Source organism: Panulirus ornatus, chromosome 23, assembly GCF_036320965.1.
Source record: "Panulirus ornatus isolate Po-2019 chromosome 23, ASM3632096v1, whole genome shotgun sequence".
Taxonomy (NCBI): domain Eukaryota; kingdom Metazoa; phylum Arthropoda; class Malacostraca; order Decapoda; family Palinuridae; genus Panulirus; species Panulirus ornatus.
Genome location: NC_092246.1, coordinates 17943161 through 17964028, shown reverse-complemented (window position 1 = coordinate 17964028; position 20868 = coordinate 17943161). Strand labels below are relative to the sequence as shown.

Genomic DNA, 20868 nt, shown 5'->3' with positions numbered 1-20868 from the left:
AATCTCTCACAACTCATGATACTGACTCCAGTTGATCCTTCCCGAATCTCCTCAATTTCTTGGGTTTGCGATCTTTCCTCTGGCAGTAATATTAACCTTTCCCTTTTCAACATAAACATTTCCTTCTTTCCCGTTGTCGGTTAAGTTGTTGTTAATTCTGCGTCTAACTTTCTCCAGCTCTGGGGATTTTTCCAAGAAGTTCTCACAAATTATGGTTTCCTGAGCATTTTTATTTTGCCTGGTTGACCCTAGCGCTGCATCAGACATAGCGAAAACTTTATCATTAAATGATTTATTTTTTCTAAATCCAGGATGTCGCCTCAATATATATATATATATATATATATATATATATATATATATATATATATATACTCAATAATCATTCGGAAATCACAACAATCTTTAGAAATGGGAATGAGCAGCGCAGCCGCCTCTAGATCACGTCACAATAACAACAGGTGTGAACGGTCAACTTCTGGAATGGTAACAGTCAAAAGCGGTCGCTAACTTGGATCATAACGGTCGTAACGGTCGGGTAACGGATCATAATGGTCGTAACGGTCGGGTAACGGATCATAATGGTCGTAACGGTCGGGTAACGGATCATAATGGTCGTAACGGTCGGGTAACGGATCATAATGGTCGTAACGGTCGGGTAACGGAACGTAACGGTCGTAACGGTCTGGTAACGGAACATAACCATCGTAACGGTCGCTTCATGAATCACAACGGTCGTAACGGTTCGGTTAACGGAACATAGCCGTCGTAACGGTCGCCTAATGGCACGTAACCGTCGTAACGGTCGGGTAACGGATCATAATGGTCGTAACGGTCGGGTAACGGATCATAATGGTCGTAACGGTCGGGTAACGGATCATAATGGTCGTAACGGTCGGGTAACGGAACGTAACGGTCGTAACGGTCGGGTAACGGATCATAATGGTCGTAACGGTCGGGTAACGGATCATAATGGTCGTAACGGTCGGGTAACGGATCATAATGGTCGTAACGGTCGGGTAACGGATCATAATGGTCGTAACGGTCGGGTAACGGATCATAATGGTCGTAACGGTCGGGTAACGGAACGTAACGGTCGTAACGGTCGGGTAACGGATCATAATGGTCGTAACGGTCGGGTAACGGAACGTAACGGTCGTAACGGTCGGGTAACGGATCATAATGGTCGTAACGGTCGGGTAACGGAACGTAACGGTCGTAACGGTCGGGTAACGGATCATAATGGTCGTAACGGTCGGGTAACGGATCATAATGGTCGTAACGGTCGGGTAACGGATCATAATGGTCGTAACGGTCGGGTAACGGATCATAATGGTCGTAACGGTCGGGTAACGGATCATAATGGTCGTAACGGTCGGGTAACGGATCATAATGGTCGTAACGGTCGGGTAACGGATCATAATGGTCGTAACGGTCGGGTAACGGATCATAATGGTCGTAACGGTCGGGTAACGGATCATAATGGTCGTAACGGTCGGGTAACGGATCATAATGGTCGTAACGGTCGGGTAACGGATCATAATGGTCGTAACGGTCGGGTAACGGATCATAATGGTCGTAACGGTCGGGTAACGGATCATAATGGTCGTAACGGTCGGGTAACGGATCATAATGGTCGTAACGGTCGGGTAACGGATCATAATGGTCGTAACGGTCGGGTAACGGATCATAATGGTCGTAACGGTCGGGTAACGGATCATAATGGTCGTAACGGTCGGGTAACGGATCATAATGGTCGTAACGGTCGGGTAACGGATCATAATGGTCGTAACGGTCGGGTAACGGATCATAATGGTCGTAACGGTCGGGTAACGGATCATAATGGTCGTAACGGTCGGGTAACGGATCATAATGGTCGTAACGGTCGGGTAACGGATCATAATGGTCGTAACGGTCGGGTAACGGATCATAATGGTCGTAACGGTCGGGTAACGGATCATAATGGTCGTAACGGTCGGGTAACGGATCATAATGGTCGTAACGGTCGGGTAACGGATCATAATGGTCGTAACGGTCGGGTAACGGATCATAATGGTCGTAACGGTCGGGTAACGGATCATAATGGTCGTAACGGTCGGGTAACGGAACGTAACGGTCGTAACGGTCGGGTAACGGATCATAATGGTCGTAACGGTCGGGTAACGGATCATAATGGTCGTAACGGTCGGGTAACGGATCATAATGGTCGTAACGGTCGGGTAACGGATCATAATGGTCGTAACGGTCGGGTAACGGATCATAATGGTCGTAACGGTCGGGTAACGGATCATAATGGTCGTAACGGTCGGGTAACGGATCATAATGGTCGTAACGGTCGGGTAACGGATCATAATGGTCGTAACGGTCGGGTAACGGATCATAATGGTCGTAACGGTCGGGTAACGGATCATAATGGTCGTAACGGTCGGGTAACGGATCATAATGGTCGTAACGGTCGGGTAACGGATCATAATGGTCGTAACGGTCGGGTAACGGAACGTAACGGTCGTAACGGTCGGGTAACGGATCATAATGGTCGTAACGGTCGGGTAACGGAACGTAACGGTCGTAACGGTCGGGTAACGGAACGTAACGGTCGTAACGGTCGGGTAACGGATCATAATGGTCGTAACGGTCGGGTAACGGATCATAATGGTCGTAACGGTCGGGTAACGGAACGTAACGGTCGTAACGGTCGGGTAACGGATCATAATGGTCGTAACGGTCGGGTAACGGATCATAATGGTCGTAACGGTCGGGTAACGGATCATAATGGTCGTAACGGTCGGGTAACGGAACGTAACGGTCGTAACGGTCGGGTAACGGATCATAATGGTCGTAACGGTCGGGTAACGGATCATAATGGTCGTAACGGTCGGGTAACGGAACGTAACGGTCGTAACGGTCGGGTAACGGATCATAATGGTCGTAACGGTCGGGTAACGGAACGTAACGGTCGTAACGGTCGGGTAACGGATCATAATGGTCGTAACGGTCGGGTAACGGATCATAATGGTCGTAACGGTCGGGTAACGGATCATAATGGTCGTAACGGTCGGGTAACGGATCATAATGGTCGTAACGGTCGGGTAACGGATCATAATGGTCGTAACGGTCGGGTAACGGATCATAATGGTCGTAACGGTCGGGTAACGGATCATAATGGTCGTAACGGTCGGGTAACGGAACGTAACGGTCTTTAAGGGTTTGGGTAAGGGAAACAAAAATTCGTAACGGTGGGGTTAAGGAATCAAAGGTCGAAAGGGTTTGGGGTTAACGGAACAAAACCGGTCGAAAACGGTGGGGTAAGGCCCCTTTAACCCGGCGTAACGGCCCCGGGAACGGATCATAAGGTCGAAAACGGGGGGAAGGGCCAAATGGTCAAAAACGGCCCAAAGGGGACCCCAAATGGTTCTAAGGGTCAAACGGTAAATAAGGTTAACGGGTGGGGTTTAAGGTTTTATAAGGGCCGGAACCCCTTCGGGTAAACGGATAAATTTCCAAGGCAAGGACTTTTAATGGTTTAAATTTCTAAGGATTTTTTCCCCAAACCCCCTTTTAACTTTTTTGGGGGCCCCAAACCCCCGGGAAACCTTCTTTTGGGGGGGGGGGATTAAAACCCTAACCCCCCGGGAAACCCGGTTTTTTGAAAGGTTAAACCACCCTTTGAAACCTTCGGGTTTAACCTAACCCCCCGAAACCCCCGGGTTTCCCATCTTGGGTTAAACCTTCGGGTGGGTTTAACTTAACCCCCCTTTAACCCCTTTGGTTTTAACCAAACTCAAAGGGCGAAAAACCGGGGGGTAAGGGAACCCCCAAAGGCAAGGGGGTTTTAAGGCCCTAATTTTTTCTAAGGGTGGGGAACCCCCCCAAATTTCCCCAAGGCGGGAAAAGGATCAAAAGGGTTAACCCCCCCTCCTCTAAGGGGTGAAACTTTGGGAAAATATTTTTTGAATTTCGGGTTTTAAAAATAATTAAGGGTTAAGGAAAAGGGCGAACGGTTTTTTTAACAAATTTTAATTCGAAAGGTGGGGGTAAGGGAAAATTTTTTGAAGGGTTGGGTTTTCGTTTTTTTCCTAACCCCTAATTCAAGGGTTAAAACGGATTTTTGGGTTTGGTTGGGTAACGGATATAAGGGTTCGAAACTTAAGGATTTAATTTTTCTTAATTTAACATCTTTTAATTTAATCTAAATTTTATAATTTAATTTTAAATATAATTTTTTTAAATTTTAAATATAATTTTCTATTAAATATATTATTATATATATATTTTTAAATTATATATAATATATATATATTTTTTATATATATATATATATCTTATATATATAATATATTGGCTGGAAATCCCCCCCTCTGTTTTTTTTTTTTTTTTAATTTTTTCCAAAAGAAGGACAGACAAGGGGGCCGGGTTTGAAAAATTTTCCCCTAAAAGGCTTAGTCCTCTGTTTTTAAACGCTATCTCGCTAACGGGGGAAATGGGAAGGTATGAAAGAAAGATGATTTATATTATTATATATTTTTAAAATAAAATATATATTTTTATATATAATATATATATTTATATATATATATATATATATATTATATTATATATATTTATATATATATATTATATTAAAAATTATATAATTTTAATATATATATGTATTTTTATGTTCCTATAAATTCCAGTGGAAATGAAACACGATAAGTTCCCAAGTGCACTTTCGTGCAATAATCACATCATCAGGGGAGATACAAGAAAGAAATATGACTCAGTTGATATACAACAAAGAGACGAAGCTAGCTACTCCTAGCTTACCCGTCTAAGATCATGTTCCGTCCATGGCGACAGTCTTTTGTCACCCACGTCCACCCGCTAACGGTCAGACAAGCGGCTCGTTATGGATGGACCGCTCCCGACCACCCAGCTTGCTCCTCCTCGTCAGGTGGTGGTCATCGTCAGAAGCTATCGTGGGTCTTCCTTGTTACGCAAACCAGGACTTTGTTTCTCCACGAGTCTTGGTTACGTTTTGGTCCGTAACAAAGTTCCCTCCCGACTTGATAGGTCCTAACCCGTGTGGAAAAGGGAGAGAGAGAGAGAGAGAGAGAGAGAGAGAGAGAGAGAGAGAGAGAGAGAGAGAGAGAGAGAGAGAGAGAGAGAGAGAGAGAGAGAGAGAGAGAGAGAGAGAGAGAGAGAGAGAGACTTCAGAGGGACTTCATATCATACACTGTATCATGATATGCATCATACGCCATAAGCCTAGTGCCTCTTCTGGGTCAACTTTCTTATGGATAAGTATGAGGTTTACCCCTTATTCACTCCTCTGTCATTCTCACTTCCTCCAGCAACATCTTGTACAGTATTTCCTTGCGCGCGCGCGTGTGTGCGCGTGTGTGTGTGTGTGTGTGTGTGTTTGTGTGTTTCCCCTGCCTCAGCTAGACGGTAATAAGCTGTGTCTTTCATTCCAGGGACAGGTGGCCAATCACCCACGGGCAGCCATGTCTCCTTCCCTCGCCCGTAGCCCCACCACGATGGCCATCTCCCTCGTGGCCACGACAGCCATCCTCATCTCCAGAGTCGTCTTGGCCAACGGTAAGTGAGGCATGGCCTCTGCTGGCCCATGGTCCAGCTAATGGTAACGTGTGTGTCATACCTGCTTTTTCCCCCTCTACCACGGGCCTGCTCTACCATGGGCCTGCTCTACCATGGGCCTGCTCTACCATGGGCCTGCTCTACCATGGGCCTGCTCTACCATGGGCCTGCTCTACCCTGAACAGAGTCACTGGTATCTATGTGATAGCCAATGTAACCATCCATATTATAACAGTGGCCACCCATAAGGCATAACTCCATCAGGTCCAGATAAGGATATGGAGTCTGAAATTACCATTATTCCTACTTAACGACCTATGAAGCTTTGGAGTAATAACAGATTGTAATAATCATCTTGAACTACAGTGCAGTAGTTTTAAGAATACTTTAATATCCAAGACAACAAAGGCATTCTGGGAACTATATTCTGATTTTCTGACAAGAAAAAGAAAAAAATCTTTTTGTCTTAGAGAAAACCCAGCACCACTTTACCCGGCATTGCCTTTCATTTCAGAATATCCTCTTTCTCTAAAATGAAGTTTCTAATATCATAGAATTACACATATCCCATGGGTTAATTAGCAGTGTTATTAAAGTCTAATTACAGGTGTTGACACAGGTCTTAATTACTGGCGACTCGACTTGCCCAAGGAAAGTACTTTACTGATTTTGTTATCAGTGAAGGTGATAACAAAGACCCCTTTCTCATGTTCTCACTGATGGTGACAGTGATAGTGACGCTGATAATGGCGACGTCGAACATATCAATATCAATAATTATTTAACAATTATGATACAAAACGTATTTTCTTTTCCTTTGCTTCGTGGAATAACTTACTTACTTATCTCATATTTTTTGTGATGTTATTTTGGGTTCTGAATATGTTAAAATTCTCACATTCGAGGTGTTTTTCAACATATTAAAAAAAAAAAAGGATGTATTGTTGAAATGTTGTGTTTTGGTCAAATAGTTTGTGTTATTCAACCTTGGAATAATTACATGAGTTGATTTACATAAATATCTTAATTGTTTGTGTCGCGTTCCTGGTGGTTACAGTTTTAAACGAAATTACATTGATATTCAAAGTAATATAGGCCATCATCGCGTTATATCCACATTCTAGAAAAAATAGTGTTGTCACTCAAAAACCTTCGAACAAACAAAAACAAATGAAAAATATCTGCTGTGTTTTTCAGCCATTTATATATTTTTTTTCGGATTTCTGATTTAGTTTCATATCTAATTATAGGAGGTAGTTTTTGACGACGAGTAATGATCTAGTGTGCAAATGTTTTATATATATATATATATATATATATATATATATATATATATATATATATATATATATATATATATATATATATATATATATATATATTTGGCTTACATTACCAACATAACACATGAGCTATATTTCACAGTGTTGACAGCAATCACATTTGTGTTGGCAGGTGAGAGGCAAGAGGGTTAGTGGCTCAAGGATCAGATGCAATACGTTTCAAGAAACAGTATGCCAATTTATCTCCAAGAATTTCTGGTTTGGATAACACCACAGATGTAAGGGTATGAGGTGGTTCGTTTTGGGTGAAGATAATGCTAAGTCTGCTGTACTAGCAGCCCTAGTCTTAAACCATCACTGAAATACAGTATGTTTGGTTTAGGGCACTATAGACACTCGCCTCCTGGAGATGACGAATAGACTTGGCTTTTAACAGGAAAATTCTATTGAAACAACACCGATCATTGAGAGATGTGGTCCTAGCAGTGGTGTGGTCAGATGGCAAAAAAAATCACACACACACACACACACACACACACACACACACACACACACACACACACACACACACACACACACACACACACACACACGAAAATCACTGACGCGCGTGACACTCATGCTTTACCCAACATACGTTTTCTTACTTTGATATGTAAACGACTTATTACTCTGTGCTTTACTCCTCCCCCCCAAAAAAAGATAATGTAGCAAAATCTACTCATTTTTTTCACTAGCACCCAAATTACTTCCCGTCACGTAAAATCTAGAAATCTAGAAAGAGTATTTGTATAATAAGCACACAATACGCACATAAATCCCAGAAGGCCCCGAATATCCCATAGCGAATACATTGTCTTCCCACACCCGGATATTCTCTAATCTTCTTATAAATTTGGTATGTAATACGACAATAAGTTTCCCCCCTCCTTTCTCATGCAAGGGATGGCATGAATCGTATCCTTCTTCAGGTTATAGTGGTGTGTAGTCTATGCTTTGTAAGGTAATGGTTCAATACATGGGAATCTTCTTTGCATGACTCAAGGTACTGAATTCCTACACATGGATCACCGACGTAATGTAGAATAAAGAGAGAGAAAAAAGAAGATAGTTTACATGCCAGTAAAGGATTCATCATAGAATGGAAGACAGTGATGGGTAGATTTTTTTTTTCTCACGCGTCGTTGTGCAACACCAAGCACTCCTTTGACACGATAAGTCATTTCCACACGTTGTGTTGGCTTTACACTGAAAGAAGGAAAAAATGAAAGATTAGAAGGATTAAAAAATGGATTATATGTGGGGGATGAACCTGATGTTATTCACAGATAAACAGGATCGAAACGTCGCAAGACATGGATGAACAAATGAATGAAATGTAGAATCAAAGTATATCACAAGGCGAAGAACGGTAATAATTACCTTCAATATAAAGGTATAAAGACAAGAGATATTTAAGCAGACTACGAAACATGCTAACAAGAAGGAACTCAATGAGGAGTTCATCAGAGGCAATAGACCGACGGAAGACCGAAAGAGAATGATGTAGATGATACAGTCAGAAGGCAAAAGAACCGGAGACACCAAAGCAGAACACACACACCCGCCTCTTCCTAAGTCAAGTGTTATCTGATGCGAATGTCAGAATGAAAATGATATATCTGAACGCGGATGGACTGGTACATTGAATTGGATAACAGGTGTCGTTCAGCGATCAGATTAAGTTAAAAAGAAACCTCATATCACTGAACGAAATCTTAAACAGATCTTATCTAATCTGCCCTGATAGATACATGATAACAAGGAGTGTTAAAAAGAGACACAGGAGGAGGAAGGAGACTTCTAAGAAATATTGGTAAGTGGTAGAAAGAAAATGGCCCATTCGACTTAATCAAATACTCATTCGTCCTGATAGACACCTGGGGGTCTCAGATGCGACCAATCCCACGCCAGTCCTAAAAAGTTGGCGAGTTAATCATGAAAAGCAATTTAACTTTAGATAAGACGCTTCTCAAGAGAGCCAATGGAGTTTATGAATTCTGATATTTAGCTGAAAGTTGCAAAACTTCGGGACAACTTATTGGTATGATGTACTCCAGTCGCTATACACCCCCGTCTCTCACTTACAATGAAAATGAAGAAAAAAAATATGGACTTTACTCAAAAACCATCGCTCGTACCAGACGAATTATGGAAGGAGTATTTCAAAACAGAGTAACGCATATACAAAAAAAACTTTTGGGGTTATTTTCACAAGAAAATAAATCTAGTTACAAACCTTAAAAACAGTAGAGAATTACGTTGAATTCTGAGAGCCAAAACCATTTCTAATACAGACAGAAAAAAAAGAATGCAAGAACAAGCAACACACACACACTGTCCAGAGGAGAGAGACCTAACACTGACCCCCTCCCTGACGCGACCTGACCTCATCTGACCCAGCACTCAAGCCTCGACCAATGACCTTACATAATTTTCTTACGTTGGAGGCTTCAGTCACGGACACAAAAGTCCACTTCAAGGCCGGGCCTTAATTGAAATGTAGAGAGGATTATGAAAGGGTGAAAAAAAAAAAGAAGAGACAAGGGGAAGGATTTACGAATTTTGGAGGAACGTAAAAACCTGTCTTTTAGAATGTGCCTGGTCGCTGTTGCTTTTGGGGAAAGACATGAGAGGGTAGAGAGTTCTAAAGCTTGGAGGGAGTAGTGAAAGAAAATTACCAGCTGGCTGAAAATGATTTATCAAGGAACGTCACACTTTAGTTAGGCTCACCATTAACAGTCATTCAATGGGTTGCTTATCTTTGGTAAGCCGTACCAACTTCTATATATCTTGGAAGATGCTTAGAAAAGAGACGACATGTATGTCGTAAATAAAGAAAATTACATCTTTCCTCGGAACAAAGTTAATCCCGTGGCTTTTTATTTTCAGGAAACTTTCTTATAAGTGGGGAAAAAAATGATAAGATGAACAAAATAATGAAAAGAAATATAACGTCCCTTGAGTGATAATTATGGTGATGATGATAATGGTGATGATGATCATGATTATAATTAAACCTCTGGAGTCCCCGGGAATATAATATCATGCTTCTCTATATGACCATAAAGTGAAATATGTTCACAGGCAGTCCCTGGTAAGGCCCTCATTACTGAACTGCAAGAGGAGAAGCAAAGCCCTTGGCTAAGAGGTGGTGGAGGGGAGAGTGAGGCGGGAGAGTACCTATGGGTGAAGTGATGTGTTGGGAAAGAGGGATAAAAAGTGTAGAAAAAAATGTATACCGCCATAACATAGTGTGTTGATGATCTAATTAATGGTACAGAGGCCTCCTTCTTCCACGTATTTGTTGGCAGCATTGTGCTCAGGGAGGCTGCTGGCTTGTCGTGTGTATAGGGATGATGCTGGCTTTTTGTATGTCGAGGGAGAGTGATGGCTTATTTTTCTTGCTGGCTTGTAATGTGTTGTTGCTCGCTTGTTTTGTCTAGGGACGATACTAGCTGGTTGTGTGTAAGTATGATGCTGGCTTGTTTTGGGTCTAGAGGTGGTGCTGGCTTGTTTTGTGTGTATGGGTGTTGCTGGGTCCTACTGTTGTGTGTAGGAGGGGTGCTTGCCCACTGTTATTATGACTAAGGATGGGAGTGGCCCACTACTATTGTGTGTAGGGTCGGGGATGACCACCCCCTACTGTTGTGTCAAGGGGTAGTGATAGATATCTACCGTTGAATCTAGGAACGGAAGAGTCATTTTGCCTCTGTTGCTTCTGTTTGCCGATCTTCCTCCTCCTCAGATCTGCTGACGTTTACTGCTATATTCGCTTCTGCCTGTGAGAGATCCAAGTAAGCCGAGTCCCATGTGACTGTGGGTACGTTCCGTGCTTGTGCCTATGTCTTTGTGTCCTGAATTCAGTAGCATGTTGAAAAAGAAAAAAAGGACTACCTTGGTTTGTTTAAGTCCCTTGTCACCTCTAAAGGTCTGGTATATCCCTGAAGTGAAGATATTAAAAATGAAACTCTCATAACTCGAGACACTACGAATGAACGTGAGGGTCGAGTGAATCATGACCCCAAAATCTAAAGCATTCTGATGTTTGAGTACGTGGCGTGAGTGGCAGTAGGCGAGAGCTAAGTATACGTGAATCATTAACTGACTCAATATTTAGTTTTCATCCTCTCGCCGTGGTCGCTCAGCCACTAAAAATCCTCAGAGCGTAAGACGGATATAAACTAGATATCATCCCCCAAAAAAATCCCAAAGCCAGAAGGATCCTTCTATGACCTTTCCTGACAGACGACAATCCTCTCTTGACTTTTGTGATCTGTAATATATATCATAAAAACTGTCTCTTTCCAATCAATCGGGGCAAGAATGGAGAGGAGAAAAAGAGAAAGGAGAGAAATTATTGTGTGAGAAAACTTGATGTCCAGTGAGGTCACAGGTATATTTGTAGATTTCCAGCTTACCTTGTGACTTCAACACCCAGACATCAACGATGACGCAGATCTGATCCTGGGGTTTGAGGATGTCCAAGACACTGAGACTACGAATGGAAAGAAGAAAGAGATGAAGACATCTTTCATACCTGACTCGTAGCTGGTCTGGTCGAGGAAGACATCTTCCTTACCTCACTCGTAGCTGGTCTGGTCGAAGAAGACATCTGCCTTACCTCACCCGTAGCTGGTCTGGTCGAAGAAGACATCTTCTTTACCTCACTCGTAGGTGGTCTGGTCGAAGAAGACATCTACCTTACCTCACTCGTAGCTGGTCTGGTCGAAGAAGACATCTTCCTTACTTCACTCGTGGCTGTCTGGTCGAAGAGGACATCTTCCTTACCTCACTCGTGTCTGGTCTGGTCTGGTGGACATCGAACTTCTAACAGGGAGGCGACCAGAGAGATCTCGGGCGTGAAGTGAGAAGAGGACCCTCGAAAAGGAACTTCTGGTTCCTTGTCTACAGTATAGAGGAATTGAGCTCAACCAGAAGGGTGACATTTCCCACCCTAACTGCATCAAGCGCCGTGCACACTAAGCCAGCGTGTACTGGGAGAGAGAGAGAGAGAGAGAGAGAGAGAGAGAGAGAGAGAGAGAGAGAGAGAGAGAGAGAGAGAGAGAGAGAGAGAGAGAGAGAGAGAGAGAGAGAGAGAGAGAGAGAGAGAGAGAGAGAGAGAGAGAGAGAGAGAGAGAGAGAGAGAGAGAGAGAGAGAGAGAGAGAGAGAGAGAGAGAGAGAGAGAGAGAGAGAGAGAGAGAGAGAGAGAGAGAGAGAGAGAGAGTGTGTCAGCAACATAGTCCACTCTCATCAGTCTTTTTACAAAGGAGGAAATAGACATTGTAGATATGTATAATACATCTTGAAGTAGTGGAAATGTAAGGTGAGGAACAACCATGAATGCAGATAATGGGTAGGATCTTATCTAAGAGAAATACGTAGATAACCAATCGTTGTAATTTGAGACTACATAGCAAGGAGCCTAAGCTACCAAGGTCGTGGGTTTCAATCTAAGCCAAAAGAGACCATTTTGTCGATATTGGGTCAGTATAGTAGGTGCAGGTGGCCCTCACTACACTGACATAGGCACTCAGACGACTTTCCTCCCCACACAGTTGATGCAGACTACAGTAAGGAAACTCATAACGTTCTTATTTAGGGCACAGTTAAGCTCGAGGGAACCTACAAAGTCGACTGGAGACTAAGGGTATTAACAAAAATACGCAGGCTGTTCGATGGTCGTCCTTGTTGTTAACTAACATTACACAGTGGTAATGAGTTACTCTACTGTGTAACTTGCATACTATATCGGCTGGTTTTGTTATACTAACTAACGTCTTGTCATATATATTCCTACGTGTCTATCATGCATGGACTAGACTAGCTCCTCCAAGATCCTCCAAATAGTAAGCTAAGAATAGACATTATCTCTCACCCCACACCTACCTACCTCCAAGGTCCTCCAAACGCGTGTGATTCACACCTACAAACGTTTCTTTTTAGTAATGTGGTAAACGTTAGTTTGAAAATCTGCCTCCTGCAACCGCGCCTTCTAGGCTTGTCGAGGTCCTGGCTCACCACTCACACTTCCTGGAGATAGGAGCGGCTCAACGTGACGGACGAATGTAAAGGAATCGAAGCCTGAGTGAGGGATATTGAAGACCTGACGTGTTTTAAAGTTGATCTGCTTCCCTCCTGACCGTATTGTTGTGATGCTGGAATACCTCCTTAGTGTGGTAGGGAGGATGTATATACGTGTTGTGTGTGTGTGTGTGTGTGTGTGTGTGTTCATGGATAAGGTAGTAAAGCTTACTCAGAAGCCGGATTAAAGTTATTTCGACGTTCGCATTTGCAACGTGAATAATGCTTTCTCTCTCTCTCTCTCTCTCTCTCTCTCTCTCTCTCTCTCTCTCTCTCTCTCTCTCTCTCTCTCTTCTCTCTCTCTCTCTCTCTCTCTCTCTCTCTCTCCCTCCCTCCCACGCAGCACGACCCAGAATACCCCGCAAGCACTTTCTATGCATGAAGGCTCCCGTCAATTATTGGACTTTAATCATGCCGGCGGAGGCAGAACACACAAAGCTCCCGTCTCATAGATGCTCTAGGCCAATGTCCCGATGGTGCCAAGGCGCAAATTGATTATTCACCAGAGGGGCTCCTACCAGACGACCACCACCACCATTGCCACTACATCTCCCATACGTGGACACGAGAGAGTCGGTGGCGTATTGATATGGACGCGTGTGTGGCTGACACGACAAGTGACGGTGTTGTAGCGCAGGGTGGATGTAAATGGGATGTAAATATTTGATCTCAGCCGATTGTATGGGTCCCCTTGAAGACATGCGTTGGTCCTTGAAGTCCCTGATGATATACGAGAGAGGACAGTGTGTGTATATATATATCTTTTCCTTTTTTTTTTTTTTTTAACCCCGCGAGCATACATCAGGGCACGAGAGAGAGAGAGAGAGAGAGAGAGAGAGAGAGAGAGAGAGAGAGAGAGAGAGAGAGAGAGAGAGAGAGAGAGAGAGAGAGAGAGAGAGAGAGAGACGCACAAAGACAGACGGATGAAACATATTGATATAACACGTAAGATCCTAATTTCTTGTGAGATACACAACATAGAAGCAAACTTGACTGCCGTGTGTTCGCAAGCCGTGAGGCAAAAATGAACATCGCGCCACAAGAACCTTTTTAACCGTGTTCATTATGGCTATATATATATATATATATATATATATATATATATATATATATATATATATATATATATATATATATATATATATATATATATATATATATATATATTCTGGTGAGCGTTTCCTTTGATCACGCCCCGTCTTTATGCTGAGTTTGAAACTCATTAAGGAAAAATCACACACCTTAATATGTCCATGATCCAATATATATACATGAAAGTGCCTTGGGTTTATATCTATAATGGAAAATAAAGATACTAAAAAGATAATCCATGTTTACCATTTGAAAATTGTAATTACAAGTGTATGTAATTCTGTAATCAATCGTCAACACTCCATGCCCTCCACTGGGCAAAGAAAGATGTAACCTGTTCCTCCTGCGTGTGTTTCAGATGAGTTCAAATGGCCCGACGAGATCAAAGGGGCGCCTCCCATCCAGTACTCCACCCTGAGTGGCCCTTCCTTCCTCAACACCTCCTCCAGCAACACCGTCAGCGCCGTCGCAGGCACCACAGCCAAGCTCCCCTGTGGCATCAAGAACCTACACAACTACACGGTAAACAAATAATGTGTGTGTGTGTGTGTGTGTGTGTGTGTGTGTGTGTGTGTGTGTGTGTGTGTGTGTGTGTGTGTGAGTGGACTGAGGTGGGAGGAGGAGAAGGGAGGGAGGGAGGGAAGAGAAGGAGTCTTCTTCAGCCCGTGTCAGAGATAGAGAGAGAGAGAGAGAGAGAGAGAGAGAGAGAGAGAGAGAGAGAGAGAGAGAGAGAGAGAGAGAGAGAGAGAGAGAGAGAGAGAGAGAGAGAGAGAGAGAGAGAGAGAGAGAGAGAGAGAGAGAGAGAGAGAGAGAGAGAGAGAGAGAGAGAGATCACCGTAGGCTAGTCATTTTTTTTTTTTGAAAAGTCTCCTCAGGTCAAAAATCGAGCATGGGCCACCATATGATATCGATCCTTCGGTGTTTCTAAATAGAAATTAGATTAGAATTAGACAGGGACTGGGTCGGGAAGAACTGCACTGGTTGACCAAATGACGTGTGGCAATTGTAATGTTGATATTTCTGATCTTTCCTTTCTATACACACTAACTGAGTAATCTATACACTCAGTACCGCATTATGTATAATGTATAGGAGTAGAATCACTATGTATAGAACCTAGTATCAGATATATAGATTTGTTAAACGTATTCCAATCACAGTACTCTGAGGACTGGTAGATCATTAAGACATTATTTTGTTGGTAATATCATTATGACCTCATTGTGTTGGTATATTACATATGTAACGATGTGTGTCTAGGTACACATTACAGCACCCTTGAACTGGAAAGGGACGTCTTGTCACTAGACACACGTTATAAACACAGACACGAGTCTGGAAAATTACGAGCCCTCTGCCCCTTCGGCTTTAATTTGTCACTCTCTCATATCCCTTCGCTCAACAGGCAAATTTGAGGTATTCCAGGAGTACACGTGGGTACACTTAAGTCCGTGTAGGTCGGCTTCAATCCAAGCCACCTTTGACCCACTTGCTTTCACTAGGCTCCAAGGCTGTTGTAGAAGGCGGGTACGTAGTTGATAACCTGCCACTTTGGAGAGGCTGGAGGGTCGTGACATATATCGAAAGGGACTACATTATCAAGTACAGGGAATCTGCTTACAGTCTGAGGTTAGACGTGAGGTCTGTGACACCTCTTCCCTAAGATGGCGAGGGAGAGGATCTCCCGATCATGTATGGCTTTTTGGTGCTATTTTTGAAGGACATAATTGGCGGGGAGAGACAAAGAGAAACGAGTAATGCGCATCACAAGTGTGGAAAGATGTGTGTGTGTGTGTGTGTGTGTGTGTGTGTGTGTGTGTGTGTGTGTGTGTGTGTGTGTGTGTGTGTGTGTGTCCGGTGGATGAATGAAATACAGAAATATATTTGTAATCAGTTCAGTTTTGACCTTTCCGAGGTAGAGTCCATCAGTGCTGCTTGTAGATCCTCGACCTGGCTTGTAATAGCATTTTGCCTTAAATATATATATATATATATATATATATATATATATATATATATATATATATATATATATATATATATATATATATATATGATAAACACGGTCAGTCTCATGATTTATCAAGCATGTTTATCTTTACATATGTAATAGTTTCACCTTAGGATGATTTCTGGTTTTTCCCCTACTTGTTTGTCAGTCCTCAAGGACGCCACTCATTATCACCAGTGAACAATACCTTCAAATCAAAGCATTGGAAATACTATGAAGACTTAGAAAAGCTTTTCTTCGCTTCTAGGAAGTTATAATAAAGATATTCTTGTCCTTCAACCAACAAGGTCTTAATTGTCCCTTGAAACTTTACCGATAAAAAATAAAGTGGCAGTGTGTTGAAGGAAGACCTAGACGTCTTGTCTCTTTCTATCATACGCGTTCTATAATGACTGTCACACACGCGGGGGTACTCCTTCACCTTGCCCCTGTTGCACATGTTGCGCCACTGTAAAGTGTGTTGCAGGTGTTTGAGTTTCCGCGGTCACCTGTCAGTGAAGTGTTTCCTTATCATGTGTTCGAGATGTCTCATAACTGAGCCTTTGTATCGCAGGTGTCCATCACTCACCAATTAGTATATACCAACAGGTGTCTAATATCTTCTCCAAAGCCGCAGGTGTTCACTGGCCTCCGCTCTCCTGCAGGTGTCGTGGGTACGGGGGCGAGACATCCGGCTGCTGACAACGGGCTCCACCACCTACACTTCAGACAAGCGTTTCGTTGCGATCAACCCCTCAGGAGGACAGCAGTGGATCCTCAAAATCCACTACGTCAGGAAGGATGACGCTGGCTCCTACCTGTGCCAGGTGTCCATCACTCCACCCATCACCCTCATCGTCAACCTCACCGTCCAGGGTGAGTGAGGGAGAGTGGTGGGAAGTGGGTGTAGGGAGGGAGGTGAAGACTTCATGCTTCCATCACCTCAAATAGATTAACTCTACCAATCAAAGTGAGTGAGTGAGTGAGTGAGTGAGTGTGTGTGTGTGTGTGTGTGTGTGTGTGTGTGAAAGGAGGGAAGGAAGGAAAGAAGGGTGACCCATTTCCATCATCTCCCTCTCACTGTCGAGGCTAAAGGTGTGACTGAATCTAAGTGGAAGTCAAAATAACCTCATCCCATCATACTATCATCTTCTTGCCCTAACCCTCAACCTCACCATCGAGAGGAAGTGGAAGAGCAGGAATGAAGGGAAAAAGAACAGTTAGTAAGTTCATGGAAGATGTAGGACGCAAGGGACTGGCAAAACAGGTTAGTGGACGTCCCTTTGAAGAGGGAGACCTAAAGCGGGGATTGGAAGGGCTATGAACATAAGTTAGACACGTGAAGGGGACTTGTCGTCCGGGACTTTGCACGAAGCGGGCAAGTGTCTTTACGATGAGAGGCTGTTGTGCCTGCGCCTCATGCTGGAGGGACAGGAGCGGAGGTCAAGAGAGAGAGAGAGAGAGAGAGAGAGAGAGAGAGAGAGAGAGAGAGAGAGAGAGAGAGAGAGAGAGAGAGAGAGAGAGAGAGAGAGAGAGAGAGAGAGAGGAGTCCCCCCTTAACTCACCGACAATGAAGGACATAACTGGTTTACACACGATCTTGAGGCGACCCCTGAGAGAATCTGCAACACGAGTATGACAGGAATCAGGAAGGTTACAGGTCAGTGTGAGGGAAAACGAAAAACAAAAAAGATGGCTCTGAAGCGGTGAAAATTGAAGATCTATACACGGAATCTTTAATGACCAGGTTATAAGTAAGATGAAATTATGTTTACATTCATTATGCTTTAATACGATCGACATAGTTCCTTAAACTTTGGATATATGAAGGTTATATCAATAAATGTAATCAGATACTACTTAAGAGGTTTGGATAACAAATATAATCGCATCAAACTAATTGTTTATATATATATATATATATATATATATATATATATATATATATATATATATATATATATATATATATATATATATATATATATATATATATATATATATATATATATATATATATATATGTATATATATATATATATATATTCTCTTTATTATCCTTCTTCATCATCTGTCCATATTCAACTCGATTTTATCCACCCAATTTTTCCCTCCCTCTTCCCACTGAATTTGTGATGCCTGGGGGAACTTTCATGTATGGTCAGAATCTAACTCTGGAATTTAATAAACGCTGGAGCACTCACTCCAGCCGATGCCTCTGTAATTAGAGGTTTCATCAGGAGAGACGAGGTTGTGTGTGTGTGTGTGTGTGTGTGTGTGTGTGGTAAAGCGTGTGCTGGGGCGAGAGGCCTTTTACTTCTGCCTTCTCAGAGGAATTAGGCTAATTATGGAAAATATAGAGTGGGGATTTGCTCTAATTACTCATTATAATTCGTAATAATTATGATTATCTGTTGAAAGTATTTTCAAGGTTTCTTTTTTTGGGTCGAGGAATATGTGTTTCATTTTTTCAGCATCATGTCTGATTGACTGGGGTTATGTACAATGGATAGTACTCGAAGTTTTCTTAACTTATCGCACTCCCTATCATTAGTAAGTCTAAAGTCTTCAAGGGTGTATCATAACGGTCAATCTAGGAGTACCTGGTCACCACACAGAGAGCTGCAGGAAGCATCATTAGCCAGGAGCGTTGCCATGGGTCTAACTAAGCCTTGTTGGCAGGGGACATATGCAGACGGATTACGGGAGCAGTGACTGGGATAATACCTGTAGAATAGGGAGATGACGGCAACACCGCAATGTATATGAGAGGGATTGGCTGACGAGAGATGATGCTCGGATGAATTAGCAAACCGGAAGGTTTTAGATTCCACTCTCGTCAATTGAGAGAGAGAGAGAGAGAGAGAGAGAGAGAGAGAGAGAGAGAGAGAGAGAGAGAGAGAGAGAGAGAGAGAGAGAGAGAGAGAGAGAGAGAGAGAGAGAGAGAGAGAGAGAGAGAGAGAGAGAGAGAGAGAGAGGTGAGCAGGATTCGATACTATTGCTTGTATAACTCCTGTAGATATGACAGATATGGCAGGTTGTAAGAAAAATAATCTCGTTACTTATACAACACCTTAAACTTATAGGAAGCAAACTCTAAGATGTTGATAATGTGGAGTTTCGAAGTTAGAGTAGAGGGTATGGTCATGCCTAGTAAATCTATGATGCAACAGGATTTAATAACTGTATGATTTGAAATTGATGTGAGGGAAATAAGGGACATTTAAAAAGGACACATTCTGAGAAAGTGCGTTTTTAGGTCCACAGTCTAGAAACGTCTGTTTAACAGCAGCTGACCTGTTTTCGAGATGATCTTCAAACCTTATGGATGTTTGCCACCAATGTAAAGTCTCGTTTATGCCACTTTAAACCCGGAACCTCGTCCTACAATGAAATATCACGATGTTAAATCTGTTTTAGGTTTAGTTTTGTCGTAAGTAAACGTTTGATTTTGGTTTTAAATCTAGGACCAGGCTAGGTGAGGTTAGCATAGCAGTGGATACGACATATTACCTTCAACGTGACGAGAAATGTCGTGGGTATCGGTTTTATACGAGCATTTGTTTACTGCAAACAATTCCTATATCTCGGTGCACATCAAGGACTCACTCTTATCGGTATTCGAACACGGAGTCATCCAACAGGTTCCCTTTAGGCTGGAGGCAGTAACGCTGACAAAGATGAGGACGAAGGCAATGTCAGTGTCCTCTCCACATTGCTCTTGCACTGCGGGTAACGTAATGAAATCACATTCTCTCAGCCTTTGTCTCTTGTCCAGGGGGGAGGGATGAGTCCTCCCTCCCTCAGTGTATTGCAGTTGTTGTAAAGGTTTCTAGGAAGAGACAGAAGGAGAGACGAGTGGTAGAGGCAATGGTGATCCTTGCCCTGTTTCCTCTTAAGGGAAGGTATGGTGAGAGATGGAAGAAATTGGCACTCCTGGAAATGATCACCAAGTCGTCGGCAATTATGTAAGTTAGAATAAGCTCAGAAAAAGACAGACCCGGGAATCGCAGGTAGCAATAGAGCATCTCATCAGAATCAACAGATCAAAATCGCAGGCAGTAATGAGCATCTCATTAGAATTCAAGCTTAACAAATGTAGCTACCATCAAATTTTGTGAGTCAGACTTAAAGTATTCTTCCATAAATACAATCAAATCTAAGTTTTCTCATACAAAAAAAAACCATAAAAGAAATATAATCTAAACCACAAATCTTCTAATTCAAAGGTTCGAGACTCAGAAAAAAAAAAAACTTGATAACTTGGGACGTAGGAAACAAAAACTTTTTTTTTCCCCAACGAACCAATTAAAATGTGCAGGGCTGTTTTAGTAGTCATGCAGATCTAGCGAATGCAGATTCAACATGATGAGAGCGTAATCAGCAGACAAGCTCACCCCACAAGATCAAAGCGAAATATAATCTACTTCATTTCTTAAGCAGGACAAAGCCCTACTCTTTTGCACATTGAAACAGACGGCGAGCAAAATATGAGGACATTAATTAGTCCGCTTTAGCTCTGTGCCGCAGCCACTTAAATCACCGACACACGCACTTACACAGATTAAACACCATTCTATTCACTACTTCTCGTAAAGACATTCTTAGGTCCAATTTGAATCCGATGTTACCCATTAGATTATCAGGAGTGAGAGTTTACGACATATCCACACATATATACACACGTACAGCACAACTACAGTCCTATTTCCTAATCCAAAGAAACGCTTTTTTATATACGTTTTATATACGTTTATATACATTTTTTTATACGTTGAACTGACGATCTTCATTCTCAA

The 20868-nt window shown here is 42.5% G+C and overlaps 1 protein-coding gene across 3 annotated transcripts in view; it reads left to right on the top strand.

Annotated features, from left to right (window-relative positions):
• The window catches only part of LOC139756683 (hemicentin-1-like), a 94995-nt gene that overhangs the window by 61928 nt on the left and 12199 nt on the right, over nucleotides 1–20868 (top strand). For all 3 annotated transcript variants that reach the window (XM_071676336.1, XM_071676337.1, XM_071676339.1), the window contains exons 4-6: nucleotides 5457–5580; nucleotides 14438–14601; nucleotides 16735–16945. In XM_071676336.1, the coding sequence (XP_071532437.1) occupies nucleotides 5487–5580; nucleotides 14438–14601; nucleotides 16735–16945 (469 nt within the window). In that variant the 5' untranslated portion in view covers nucleotides 5457–5486. The remainder of the gene's footprint in view (nucleotides 1–5456; nucleotides 5581–14437; nucleotides 14602–16734; nucleotides 16946–20868) is intronic.